This window comes from Megachile rotundata, chromosome 3, assembly GCF_050947335.1.
Source record: "Megachile rotundata isolate GNS110a chromosome 3, iyMegRotu1, whole genome shotgun sequence".
Classification (NCBI taxonomy): Eukaryota; Metazoa; Arthropoda; class Insecta; order Hymenoptera; family Megachilidae; genus Megachile; species Megachile rotundata.
The window spans coordinates 18,320,139-18,333,948 of record NC_134985.1 but is presented as its reverse complement, the minus strand read 5'-3'; the positions used below and the strand labels follow the sequence as shown (position 1 = coordinate 18,333,948).

Sequence of the window (13,810 nt, the reverse complement as noted above, 5' to 3'; positions counted from 1 at the left end):
ATCTACCTGCGGGGTTTAATTATCAAGTACACAGATCGACTGTGTAACAAGGAAACTTTCCAATGTAACGATATTTGGGGTGTTTGTATGAAAGCAGAGAGAGAAGCTGGAAGAGGTACCATCTGGTGGTGCTTCGACACTTTTTATTTTGGGAACTTTGAGGTTTCAGAAGATCTGAGTTTCGATGTTTTGGGATTTTGAAATTGTCAAATTTGGGGGCGTAGGAATTCGGAAGATTGGAAATTTGGAGGTGCTGGAATTTGGAAGATTGGAAATTTGGGGGCGTAGGAATTCGGAAGATTGGAAAATTGGGGGGTGTGGGAAATTCGGAAGATTAGAAATTTGGGGGCGCTGGAATTCGGAAATTTGGAAATTTGGAGGCGCTGGAATTCGGAAGATTGGAAAATTGGGGGGTGTGGGAAATTCGGAAGATTAGAAATTTGAAGACGCTGGAATTCCGAAGATTGGAAATTTTGGGGTGTGGGAATTAGGAAGATTAGAAATTTGGGGGCGCAGGAATTCGGAAATTTGGAAATTTGGAGGCGCTGGAATTCGGAAGATTGAAAATTTCGGGGTGTGGGAATTCGGAAGATTAGAAAATTGGGGGTGTGGGAAATTCAGAAGATTAGATATTTGGGGGCGCTGGAATTCGGAAATTTGGAAATTTCGGGGCGTAGGAATTTGGAAGATTGGAAATTTGGGGGCGCTGGAATTCGGAAATTTGAAAATTTGGAGGCGCTGGAATTTGGAAATGTGGAAATTTGGAAGCGCTGGAATTCGGAAGATTAGAAATTTGGGGACGCTGGAATTCGGAAATTTGGAAATTTGGGGACGCTGGAATTCGGAAATTTGGAAATTTGGAGGCGCTGGAATTCGGAAGATTGGAAAATTGGGGGGTGTGGGAAATTCGGAAGATTAGAAATTTGGGGACGCTGGAATTTGGAAAATTGGAAATTTCGGGGTGTGGGAATTCGGAAGATTGGAAATTTGGAGGCGCTGGAATTTGGAAATTTGGAAATTTGGAGGCGCTGGAATTCGGAAGATTGAAAATTTCGGGGTGTGGGAATTCGGAAGATTGGAAAATTGGGGGGTGTGGGAAATTCGGAAGATTAGAAATTTGGGGGCGCTGGAATTCGGAAATTTGGAAATTTGGGGGCGTAGGAATTTGGAAGATTGGAAATTTGGGGGCGCTGGAATTCGGAAATTTGAAAATTTGGAGGCGCTGGAATTCGGAAATTTGGAAATTTGGAAGCGCTGGAATTCGGAAGATTGGAAATTTAGGGGAGTGGGAATTCGGAAGATTGGAAATTTGGAGGCGCTGGAATTTGGAAGATTGGGAATTTGGGGGCGCTGGAATTCGGAAATTTGAAAATTTGGAGGCGCTGGAATTCGGAAATTTGGAAATTTGGAAGCGCTGGAATTCGGAAGATTGGAAATTTAGGGGAGTGGGAATTCGGAAGATTGGAAATTTGGAGGCGCTGGAATTTGGAAGATTGGGAATTTGGGGGCGCTGGAATTCGGAAATTTGAAAATTTGGAGGCGCTGGAATTCGGAAATTTGGAAATTTGGAAGCGCTGGAATTCGGAAGATTGGAAATTTAGGGGAATGGGAATTCGGAAATTTGGAAATTTGGGGGCGCTGGAATTCGGAAATTTGGAAATTTGAGGGCGTAGGAATTCGGAAGATTGGAAATTTGGATGCGTAGGAATTCGGAAATTTTGAAATTTGGAGGCACTGGAATTCAGAAATTTGGAAATTTGAGAATTATGAGATTCACAAATTCTCAAATTTTCGAATACGAAAACTTGAAATTTCAAAACTTTGAAAGCTTGAAAGATTGTAACAACCATTGTCGAAGATGAATGTTTCCCTGACGTGAACAGTAGAGGTGTTGTGATAAATGACTCCACTTGCGAAAGTTTCATAATTTCTAAATTTCCGTACAACTTCCTCTATTAGTCACTTAAGCTCCCCCGAAGTAATTTCCAGAAAATAAGCCCCGAAACTGCAGACTAAACTTTTTGAATCCCCGTAAGATATAAAATATTTGCCCAGTAACATCTGTACAAACCATATACTTGTTTATGAAAGGTGGAAATTTGAAATTATATCGCGAAAGTATCCAAAGAGAATTATATGATCGAATAATCGTGTGTCCGTTGCATTCGTGATGTGGCTTAATTGAAACATTAACGTGCAAAATCACACGCCTGTTTTAATTCTTTAAATGATCGCGAATATCCGAGGCTGTTCGTGTCAGTGATTCGGTATTATCGTGCTCGAAACGATCGGCGTTATGTTAAATTAATTAAGATCAACGCTGATGTGTATCCTAAGCAAAAATCAGTAATTTCATTTTCATTTTCAATTTTTAAGGTGGGGATGTTGGGATATGAGGATATAGGGATTTGGGAGAATGTGGAGGAGTATAGGGATCTAGGAGTGTAGGGATCTAGGAGTATAGGGACCTAGGAGAGTGGGGATTTAGGAGAGTGGAGATTTAGGTGAGTGGGGATTTAGGAGAGTGGGAATTAAGGAGAGTGGGGATTTAGGAGAGTGGGGGTTTAGGAGTATAGGAACCTAGGAGAGTGGGGATTTAGGAGAGTGGGGATTTAGGAAAGTGGGGATTTAGGAGAGTGGGGATTTAGGAGAGTGGGGATTTAGGAGAGTGGGGATTTAGGAGAGTGGGGACCTAGGAGAGTGGGGGTTTAGGAGTATAGGAACCTAGGAGAGTGGGGATTTAGGAGAGTGGGGATTTGGGAGAGTGGGGACCTAGGAGAGTGGGGGTTTAGGAGTATAGGAACCTAGGAGAGTGGGAATTAAGGAGAGTGGGGATTTAGGAGAGTGGGGGTTTAGGAGTGTAGGAACCTAGAAGAGTGGGGATTTAGGAGAGTGGGGATTTAGGAGAGTGGGGATTTAGGAGAGTGGGGATTTAGGAGAGTGGGGACCTAGGAGAGTGGGGGTTTAGGAGTATAGGAACCTAGGAGAGTGGGGATTTAGGAGAGTGGGGATTTAGGAGAGTGGGGACCTAGGAGAGTGGGGGTTTAGGAGTATAGGAACCTAGGAGAGTGGGGATTTAGGAGAGTGGGGATTTAGGAGAGTGGGGGTTTAGGAGTATAGGAACCTAGGAGAGTGGGGACATAGGAGAGTGGGAATTTAGGAGAGTTGGGACTTAGGAGAGTGGGGACCTAGGAGAGTGGGGACTTAAAAGAGTGGGGACCTAGAAATACAGAAATTTGAGAATTTGCAAATTTGAAAATTTGGGATTTGACAACTACAGTATTTGGAAATTTATTAGAAAATTTGAGGTCTAAGAATTTTCAAACCCAATAACCCACTTTAAAACAACAAGAATGAAAATAGCAAAACACATGTTGCTTTTCAAATACACTGTCACGAACACAAAACATTAATTAGCTATTTCCTCGGTTAAGAAACGATCGATTCTCCATGAGGTTATTGAAATTGCGTCCACCCTCTAGAAGTCTCTTATTGGCCAATAACAGCGACCTTGGGCCAATTTCGTCATCTGTAGACCTTCAGCGTATATCGTGAGCATCGCGGATGATTACAAAAGACTAAGAAATCCTTTCAAAGTGTCTCTTTCAGCCGTTGTTTGCCGTTCGAGCCTAACTAGGGGTAGCCTAACTACAGCATTATTCCCTCTCGATAAAATAGCAAGTTCTTGTTTAACCATATTCAGCAGTTTAACGGAAATACGTATTTTCCGTGGCTTACGTAAAACTTCGTGCCACTCGTGATCCAAGGAGTTCGGATTTTCAATGACACGAATAGAGTTGATTATTCCTGAAACTCGATACACTTAATCCAGGTATAAGCGGATGGGAATATAAAACGGTGACTCAACGTTATCAATTAGCGGAGATACTTCGTAGTCGCGTTTCGAATTAATAGAGATTAACTTTAACGAAATTGAGGACGGTATAAACGCAAAAAGACTAACATAAACGGCAAACAGATAGACGATGCCTTTGCGCAAAAATATTCAGACAATTATTATAAGGAATTATCGTTAAAAATATGTTTTCACAATTTTTAAAATAAAGCTATAAAATATAGTGGAATTTAAAAATGAAATATCGGAGATATTTCTGCTGGGAGAATAAAATTCTCGCGCAAGAATTTATGAAATATCACGAGTCAAACGCTGTGTAGAAATTTTTTTATGAAAAAAAAAAAGAATTGTGAAGTTCGATAATTTAATTTTTTCTTTTAACTTGATTTACAGAAAGGGAATCTAGGGATGTACCGAATAAACGCGATAGGGAATTTTTGTAACGGTACACCGCTCGATTGTCCAGTTTCAACGCTATCGTATATCGAAATCGTTTATAGACGATGCACGAAATTTTCACCTTGGTGTTCTCTAGTTCACTGATATAACGATTCGAGTTAGAAGAAAAGAAACTAATTTCTTTTCCACAATTTGGATATTTCCAAATTTCCGAATTCCAGCGCCCCCAAATTTCCAAGCTTCCGAATTCCCACGCACCTAAATTTCCAATCTTCCGAATTCCTACGCCCCCAAATTTCCAATCTTCCGAATTCCCACGCCCCCAAATTTCCAACCTTCCGAATTCCCACGCCCCCAAATTTCCAAGCTTCCGAATTCCCACGCCCCCAAATTTCCAAGCTTTCGAATTCCCACGCCCCCAAATTTCCAAGCTTCCGAATTCCCACACCCCCAAGTTACCAAATTCCCGAATTCCCACGCCCCCAAATTTCCAATCTTCCGAATTCCCACGCCCCCAAATTTCCAAGCTTCCGAATTCCCACGCCCCCAAATTCCCACATCCCCAAATTACCAAATTCCCGAATTCCCACGCCCCCAAATTTCCAATCTTCCGAATTCCCACGCCCCCAAATTTCCAAGCTTCCGAATTCCCAAGTCTCCAAATTCCCGAATTCTCACACCCCCTAAATTCCCAAATCCCCAAATCCCCAAATCCCCAATTCTCCAAATCCCCAAATCCCCAAATCCCCAAATCCCCAAATCCCCAAATCCTTAAATTGTCAAACCCCGAATCCCAAATCCTAAAATCCTCAGATGCCTAAATATCCTCCTCGATATTGCCCATACCGCAGTCATTTTTTTCACAATATTGGACACCTTGTTCCATCGAAAAGGTACGAGCGTGAAAAAAATAAAGGAAGGATGAATCGATGAAAAAAAGATTGTGTCTCGCGAGCTAAAGCGGATAGAGCAAAAGGAAAAGCAATGACGGGATAAAAGTCTACCCTTGTTTCCTGCGGATAAATGAGATTCAATTTTATATTCGTAGGTAATCAGGTTATGGTATCGATTGACCAAGCTTAAGGACAATTAAAGTTGTCGATAATACACGAGCGAAACCATCGTTTAATTAAACAAATGGTTAACCCAAATCGATGCTTCAGTCGTGTTCGTTCGCGTGATAATCCTTGTACGGATATACCGAATGATGTTTTGCTGTGTTAATTGATGGCGAAGGAAGCTTAATCTCTGTGAATTATACTTTTAAGATTGAAAGACTTTGATTTATAAATTTGCACTTGTAGCCATCTTTTACTCGGGATAGGATACTCAGACAAAGGTAATCGAAAGGAAATCAGGAATTCTGGAAAATAGGAATATTTATTCAAGGATATTAGGAGAGGCATACAAGAATCAACGGGGTTACAAATTTTCTTTCGCAATGCATGTAAAGAACCTACGATTACATAACTCTCTCTCTCTCTCTCTCTCTCTTTCTTTCCTTCCCTATATTTTACTCTCTATCTAATCTTTTCCTTTCGTCAACCAGGCGTCCAGGAGTAACTCTGTTCTCTCCCGTTCGAATGGCGTCCAGGTATTCTCTCCGAACTCTCCATTCCGAACGGGCGACCAGTAGTTTTCTCCCGTACTCTCCTGTACTTTACCTGGGGCGTCCAGGAGATGCTCTGTCCTCTCTCAGTCGACAGGCGTCCAGGAATATTCGCCGAACTCTCCATGTCGACCGAGTGTCCAGGAACAAACTCCCGTACTCTCCCCCTATTCACCAGGCAGGCGTCCAGGAGGGTTTCGCCGTACTCTCCTGCCTGGGTATCAACAGTTATCTCCGGGTGGGCGTCCAGGAATTATCGCCGAACTCTCCCACCAGAGTCTCTTAAACTTTACCCCACGGCAGGCGTCCAGGAGGGGTTCGCCGTACTCTCCTGCCGGGGTCTTAAACCTTTACCTCCGGTCGGGCGTCCAGGTATTATCGCCGAACTCTCCCGCCGGAGTCTCTCTTTACTCTGCTCCAAGCAGGCGTCCAGGAGTGTTTCGCCGAACTCTCCTGCTGGAGCTTCCTCTACTTCTACTCTCCGGGCAGGCGTCCAGGTATTATCGCCGAACTCTCCTGCCGGAGTTTCCTACTAGCTACTCTCCGAGCAGGCGTCCAGGTATTGGTCGCCGAACTCTCCTGCCGGAGTTCCCTACCAGCTACTCTCCGAGCAGGCGTCCAGGTATTGGTCGCCGAACTCTCCTGCCGGAGTTCCCTAACAGCTATTCTCCGAGCAGGCGTCCAGGTATTGGTCGCCGAACTCTCCTGCCGGAGTTCCCTAACAGCTATTCTCCGAGCAGGCGTCCAGGTATTGGTCGCCGAACTCTCCTGCCGGAGTTCCCTACTAGCTATTCTCCGAGCAGGCGTCCAGGTATTGGTCGCCGAACTCTCCTGCCGGAGCCCCTAACAGCTAAGTTCCTTCTCCAGCAGGCGACCAGGTATTTTCGCCGATCTCTCCTGCCGGAGTCCCTAGGCTAGTCCGAGAGCGGCCGATGGTACTTACCTCGTCCTCTCTCCCAGACTGCCAAATAGGCCCGTTCCGGGCGCGCGACTCTATTTTATATAGGCCGGTTGCTATCCTGCGGCCGAGCTATCAACAACGCGTCGCCAAGTTCCGCGATCGCTGCTCGCGGCTCGCGGATCGCGCCTTGCCTCTCGCTCCGCTGAGCGGCCTACGAACTCTCGCATCGCGACAGAATTTCCGATTAGTCTGAAGTATTCGCTTTTCTCGAATGTTCTCGACGCTAAATATTATTTCCATCTATTCTATTATATTTCGCAAGGGAATTCTAAGGATTTTCTTGTCTGATTTCTCTTTGAATACAATTAATTTATTTGTCGCACTTTACAATTATTCCTGTACGCTACACACTTAATTTTTAGTATCTTCTTCATTTATAAAATAGATCAAAAAGAGGTTGTCAATGAAATATATTGTAATGGTGTTAGAGTAAGTAACACATACATTTAGTATAAATAATAAATAAATAATTTTAATATATTTTAATTAGCTGACGGGGTAGCTGACATGATTCTGAATAAGATTTCCCTTTGCAAAAATGTGATTTGAAGCTTCGCTTTTGAATTATTAAGGAAAAACACGAACCAATCAGAGTGCGAGGATTGCGCATGCGCAGACGCGAGAACGACAGCTGCAAGCCTAGTGGCTGCGCGCGCACAAACCTCGCGTTCTCATTGGTCCGCGTTTTTCCTTAATAATTCAAAAACGAAGCTTCAAATCCCATTTCTGCAAAGGGAAATCTTATTCAGAATCACGTCTAGTATAAACAATTACAATAATAGTACGAATAACTACATAAATATTCTGTCTTTTCCCTAAACTAAAATTCAATAATACTTGTACTTCGATTAAAAATTTTTGTAACCCTAAAAGAGTTACAGTGAACTTTTCAAATTAAATCACCAACTAAAAATGCCCTTCATTAAATAAATTTTTAACTTCTAACTTAACAAGAACGAATTTAGAATTAAACCGTAATTTTTAAGTAGAGAGTCACTGCATTGACATCAATAATTCAGTTGTTAATGAAAGAGGATTAAATTATAAATGAAACGGTAATTGTTAATGAGCGACGAAGTAGATTAAAGATACAGTTAATTATTCGAAACTAGAACGCTGATATTCTCAGTGAATTCCAAATTCATGACACACGTCTGGGTGTTTATTTTATTTCAGATTTACTTTGCCGTGTTGGCACTAACCACCGGCAAAGTGCTCCAGGGGGAGAGTCAATATCTGAGAGGGAATCGTTCTTTACCGGAATCCACTAGCTTCCTAGAACCGGACACCATATCCCCCAGTGAGTATTCCAACGGTACACGTGTATACGACACATTACCTTTTCCATGGTAATAAGATCGATAAGACGTATTTGCTTGAAATCATATTCCCTGTCGATGATAAACACTTTGATGGTCGTGAACTTCGTATACGTGTAATTTCTCTAAATACCCTATAATCCATCGATAAAATCAAACGCTTCCATTAATCTCGTAAGCTTCTATATTTCAAGTGATAATCAAATGAGCTAACTTATGGCGAAACTTGATAATTGTTCTTGTTCGGTGATCGTAAAGTGAGCGTTTACGATCCATGAACGGTTATCAAGGTTTACAATGGTGATTTGGTTTTGAATGATGAATAGCAATGATTACTCAGATTCTGGCCACTTGTAGATTCACTCTATTATGTATGGTACGTGAATTCATATTTAATATGTTTTTTGTTTACTGTAATTTACTACGTTTACTATATTTAATATGTAATAAACTTTAATTTGTTTGAGGAAGCGAAAGTAGCAATGAGTGTTGAAATCTTTTTAAATTCCTAGAGATGAGGAATGAGGAAGTTTACTATATTTAATATGTAATAAACTTTAATTTATTTGAGGAAGCAAAAGTATCAATGAATGTTCAAATTTTTTTAAATTTCTAGAGATGATGAATGAGGAAGTTTACTATATTTAATATATAATAAACTTGACTATATTTGATATATAATAAACTTTAATTTTGAGGAAGCAAAAATAACAATGAGTGTTGAAATTTTTCTAAGATTCTAAAGATGATGAATGAGGAAGTTTACTATATTTAATATGTAATAAACTTTAATTTGTTTGAGGAAGCAAAAGTATCAATGAATGTTCAAATTTTTTTAAATTTCTAGAGATGATGAATGAGGAAGTTTACTATATTTAATATATAATAAACTTGACTATATTTGATATATAATAAACTTTAATTTTGAGGAAGCAAAAATAACAATGAGTGTTGAAATTTTTCTAAGATTTTAAAGATGATGAATGAGGAAGTTTACTATATTTAATATATAATAAACTTTAATTTGTTTGAAAAAAAGTAGCAATGAGTGTTGAAATTTTTCTAAATTCCTAGAGATGAGGAATATCGACCATCAAAGTGTTAACTCCTTACACTATAATTTATCCAGCTGCGTCAGAACTAATTGCTACATCATTAAAACTTGATTAAAACTACAAACTTGAAATGTCATGTCAATTTCGTATCAATTTGTTATTTTAATAGAAATGCATAGTTGATTATGGAAGTAATTGGACTTGAAATTAAAGCGCATTCGAAAGCGACACGTCAAAATAGTGCAAGGGGTTAAGACGAATAAAGTTTAATGTTCAACATGCTTCTATTGCTTCAGCAACAGTACGGTTTAACGTGACGCTGCTTATATGCTCGTGCTGTGGTGTGATTTGCAGTATCCTGCTTCTCTATGGCCTCTGCAAGGTAAGAGGTTCCAAAATATGCTTTCACTCTTCATTATTTCCTGTCATACCACTAGCACTCAGGAAATTTTCGTTCTATTATTTTGTATGTAAGAGCTTATGATTAAATGAGTGATTTAAGTACTTTCAGCACTGTGGTGCAAAAGTTAATTTCAAAATTATAAATGTTAGAGTATTCTGAAATTTCTGAATATTAAAAGTCTGAAATTTCATAATTTTAAGGGGAAAATATTTAGAAAGTACAATTCTGAAATCTTGAAATTTTATGAGGTTACTTTAGTAAATTCTGAAATTCTGTAGTTACAAAGTTTCTGGTGATATTTTAGTGTTAGGGACTTCTAAAGTTCCAAATTTCTAAAATCCCAAATTTTTAGGGTTCCAAGATCCCAAATTTCTAAGCTTCCAAAACCTCAAAATTCCATAATCCCAAATTTCCTAAGTCCGAAATTTCCGAAGTTCCAAATTTCCCAAGTTCCAAATTTCCCAAGTTCCAAATTTCCCAAGTCCCAAATTTCCCAAGTCCCAAATTTCCCAAGTCCCAAATTTCCCAAGTCCCAAATTTCCCAAGTTCCAAATTTCCCAAGTCCCAAATTTCCTAAGCCCCAATTTTCCCAAGTCCCAAATTTTCCAAGTTCCAAATTTCCCAAGTTCCAAATTTCCCAAATCCCAATTTTCCGAAGTCCCAAATTTTCCAAGTTCCAAATTTCCCAAGTCCCAAATTTCCTAAGCCCCAATTTTCCCAAGTCCCAAATTTCCTAAGTCCCAAATTTCCCAAGTCCCAAATTTCCAGAGTCCCAAATTTCTAGAATTCCAAGCTCCCAAATTTCTAATCTTCCAAAATCCCAAATTTCCAAAGTCCCAAAATTCCAAAACCCCAAATCTCCAAAGTCCCAAAGTTCCAAAATTGCATAATCCCAAAATCCCAAACTTTCCAAAAATCCCACCACCCCAAATTTCCACAAATCCCAAATTTCGAAAATTCCAAAATCCTACAAACTCCACCTTACAACACCACCTTCTAAAAATCCTCATAAGTATAACGCGTGCCATATGTATTTCTCATGATTAATAACAAGCCATCATCCAACGACGTTCGTTATAAACAACCTTCCATTTCCCCATCGCATGATTCGTGTCTTATGTGAAACACGTTAGAATAAGATTGATTCCGACACGAGAACACAATCCAGTGATCCCACGATCACCGTTTCTAGCACCGGAAAAGGGATAACAGAAATAGAAAAGCGACGAAGGGTGAACCGAGGGGTGGTTTTCTCCGCGTTCTCCCGTATCAGATTTAGTCTCGGGTGCAGCACGTGGCTGGAAATTGAGATACTTAAAATTGATTATAAAAAGGGGCAGAGAAAGAACCAGGAGGGTTCGAAAGGGAACATGTGCAAACAATTACGAATAATTAACTCGAAATTACTGAAACGAACAATTTGCTTTTACGCTTTATTATGATAATTGTTTGTCCGATTAACGTGGACGGGCGAAATTTAATTCAGAGATATTTCTTGTCCTTTTCTGTAATTAAATAACGTTTTCATAGTATATTTCCTTTGATAAACTATTCTTTTTTTTATATGTACATTTTTATAATATATTTTTTATACTGCTTCAATTTTTTTTTTATATGTATATTTTTATAACATACTTTGTATACAGCTTCAATTCTTTTTTTTATACGTACATTTTTATAATATATTTTTTTATACAGCTTCATGTTAAAATGAAAATTAGTAGGAGTTAACTATGAGGCAAATATTCTAAGCTCCAGAGATATGAAGCTTAAAAGAGTCTTAAAAATTATTTAGAATTGTGTAACTTTTGTTGTAAAACTTGTACTTGTATTGTAAAATTGTAAAAGTTTTTTAAAATTGTGAGTTGATACAGTTAAACGTAAAGAATCTAAAACTTCATTTTTATTATGACATTAGACAAGATTCAATTAAAGTATTATATGGACGCGTTCCAACTACCACGCGTCCCAACTACCACGCGTCCCAACTACCACGCGTCCCAACTACCACGCGTCCCAACTACCACGCGTCCCAACTACCACGCGTTCCAACTACTACGCGTCCAAACTACCACGCGTTCCAACTACCACGCGTTTTAACTACTACGCGTCCAAACTACCACGCGTCCCAATACCACGCGTCCCAACTACCACGCGTTCCAACTACCACGCGTCCCAAATACCACGCGTTCCAACTACCACGCGTTTCAACTACTACGCGTCCCAACTACCACGCGTCCCAAATACCACGCGTCCCAACTACCACGCGTTCCAACTACCACGCGTCCCAAATACCACGCGTCCCAACTACCACGCGTCCGAATTACCACGCGTCCAAATTACCACGCGTCCCTACTACCATGCGTCCCAACTACCACGCGTCCCAACTACCACGGGTCCCAACTACCACGGGTCCCAACTACCACGCGTCCCAACTACCACGCGTTCCAACTACCACGCATCCCAACTTCCACGCGTCCCAAATACCAAGCGTTCCAACTACCACGCGTTCGAACTAACACGCGTCCGAACTACCACGCGTTCGAATTACCACTCGTCCGAACTACCACGCGTTCAAACTACCACGCGTCCAAACTATCACGAGTCCCAATTACCACGCGTCCAAACTACCACACGTCCCAACTACCACGCGTTCCAACTACCACGCGTCCAAACTAGCACGCGTCCCAATACCACGCGTCCAAACTACCACGCGTCCCGACCACCAGTATTATATTTACCCTCTTTTCGAGAATGAAGTTTTGATGCATTAAATCCATTAAATTTTTGAACTTCTTCAAAATTTGAGAGATGTAAAAATGTCTTAAAAGAACACGTAATTCAAGCAATCATTCTCGTGTCCTCCGCAATCGATGTCTTACCACCCTCGTTCCTCTTGTTCGTCCTAAATGATGGACAAATCCAACCTCCAGGGCACGATGCAATTTTTATCATCATTCTACAGGGAACTCGGAGTTTTCTGATAACGTGAAATCATAGGGTCTTGTCAAATCGAGAAAAATATCATTTCTAGAAATACCCTTCGCGTCGAAACTCGTTGCTGTTTCCTTGTAGTCAATTCGTGAAGTGCTAGTGGAAAAATCAACCACAAATGCGACAATACTTTTAAACATATTTTCCTTAAATATGTTTCAAAATTTGTTTAATTTGAAATATATGTGAAAATGGTAATACATAATTTAATCTTGAAGGATATTAGGATGTTTAATTTCTAAATTCATCTATTAAATGTCACGTGTATTAAAGTGATGGCGTCGCGTTCTCCGCCGCCATCTTGTTTATGTACATCTGCATCAGTCCCAATCTTACACCTTCTAAAATTCGACTTTATATTAAATATATAAGTACAACACAAGTAAGGTATAACTACAAACAACATATGAACTTTGAACAAAATTAACAAAGCTTAACAAACAGTAAAATTATTACTTTATCTCAAAAAAAATCCTCCCCAAAGTTAAATCGCTTAAAGCAAATATTTTACCATCGTTCCATTAACGAGTTATGAAATAGCCCGTATAAATTATTACAGCAGAAGCCAACAAGAATAAAGTCTAATTCGCTGCTGAAAGTAAAATATCAACTTCTCTTAATCAAGAAACAAGAACCTTCAGTTTCTTTTATGAGCTCCCGAGGTGGTGGAAGCCTGAAGAGTCTCCGTGAAACCATCACGAGAGAAGTCAATAAAAAGCACGTTACCTTACGCGTTGCTCTCAAACTCGTTGCCTAGTACTTTTTTTTTCTTTCTTCAGCTCGTCGTTAGGCGGCAAAGTTCGAAATCAATCCGCGACGGGTACACAGGCGTGGGATTTACAGAACGACGATGAAATGTTCCCGTTAGTCCCAGAGAGAGCTAAGTTTTCAAAGTGGATTCCGTGGGATCCGTGATACGTTAACGTAATTAAGCTCGCCGAGTTAATCTCGAGAGTTACCTTACCGACTACTATGCTACGACTGTCGCTGAGTCTTTGACAAAACATTTGAAGAACTACCCTAAACTTACAGTGTCGCAGATTTGAGATTACGTGATTCGATGGGATGCTGTTTTTTGGATTTTTGGTGAAAGGCTGTTGAGGGATAGGTTGATTTAAGGGTGGTCGGGGATGGTAATTAGCGGGAACTTTGGGGATTTAGGGATTCGGGGATTTGGAAATTTGGGGATTTAGGAATTCGAAAAATTGGAGATT

General features: G+C 40.2%; 1 protein-coding gene across 4 annotated transcripts in view; it reads left to right on the top strand.

Moving 5' to 3' along the window:
• LOC100876698 (uncharacterized) overlaps window positions 1-13,810 on the top strand; it is a 35,388-nt gene that overhangs the window by 5,188 nt on the left and 16,390 nt on the right. For all 4 annotated transcript variants that reach the window (XM_076529499.1, XM_076529498.1, XM_012290770.2 and 1 more), the window contains exons 2-3: window positions 8,002-8,125; window positions 9,496-9,581. In XM_076529499.1, coding sequence (XP_076385614.1) covers window positions 8,002-8,125; window positions 9,496-9,581 — 210 coding nt within the window. The remainder of the gene's footprint in view (window positions 1-8,001; window positions 8,126-9,495; window positions 9,582-13,810) is intronic.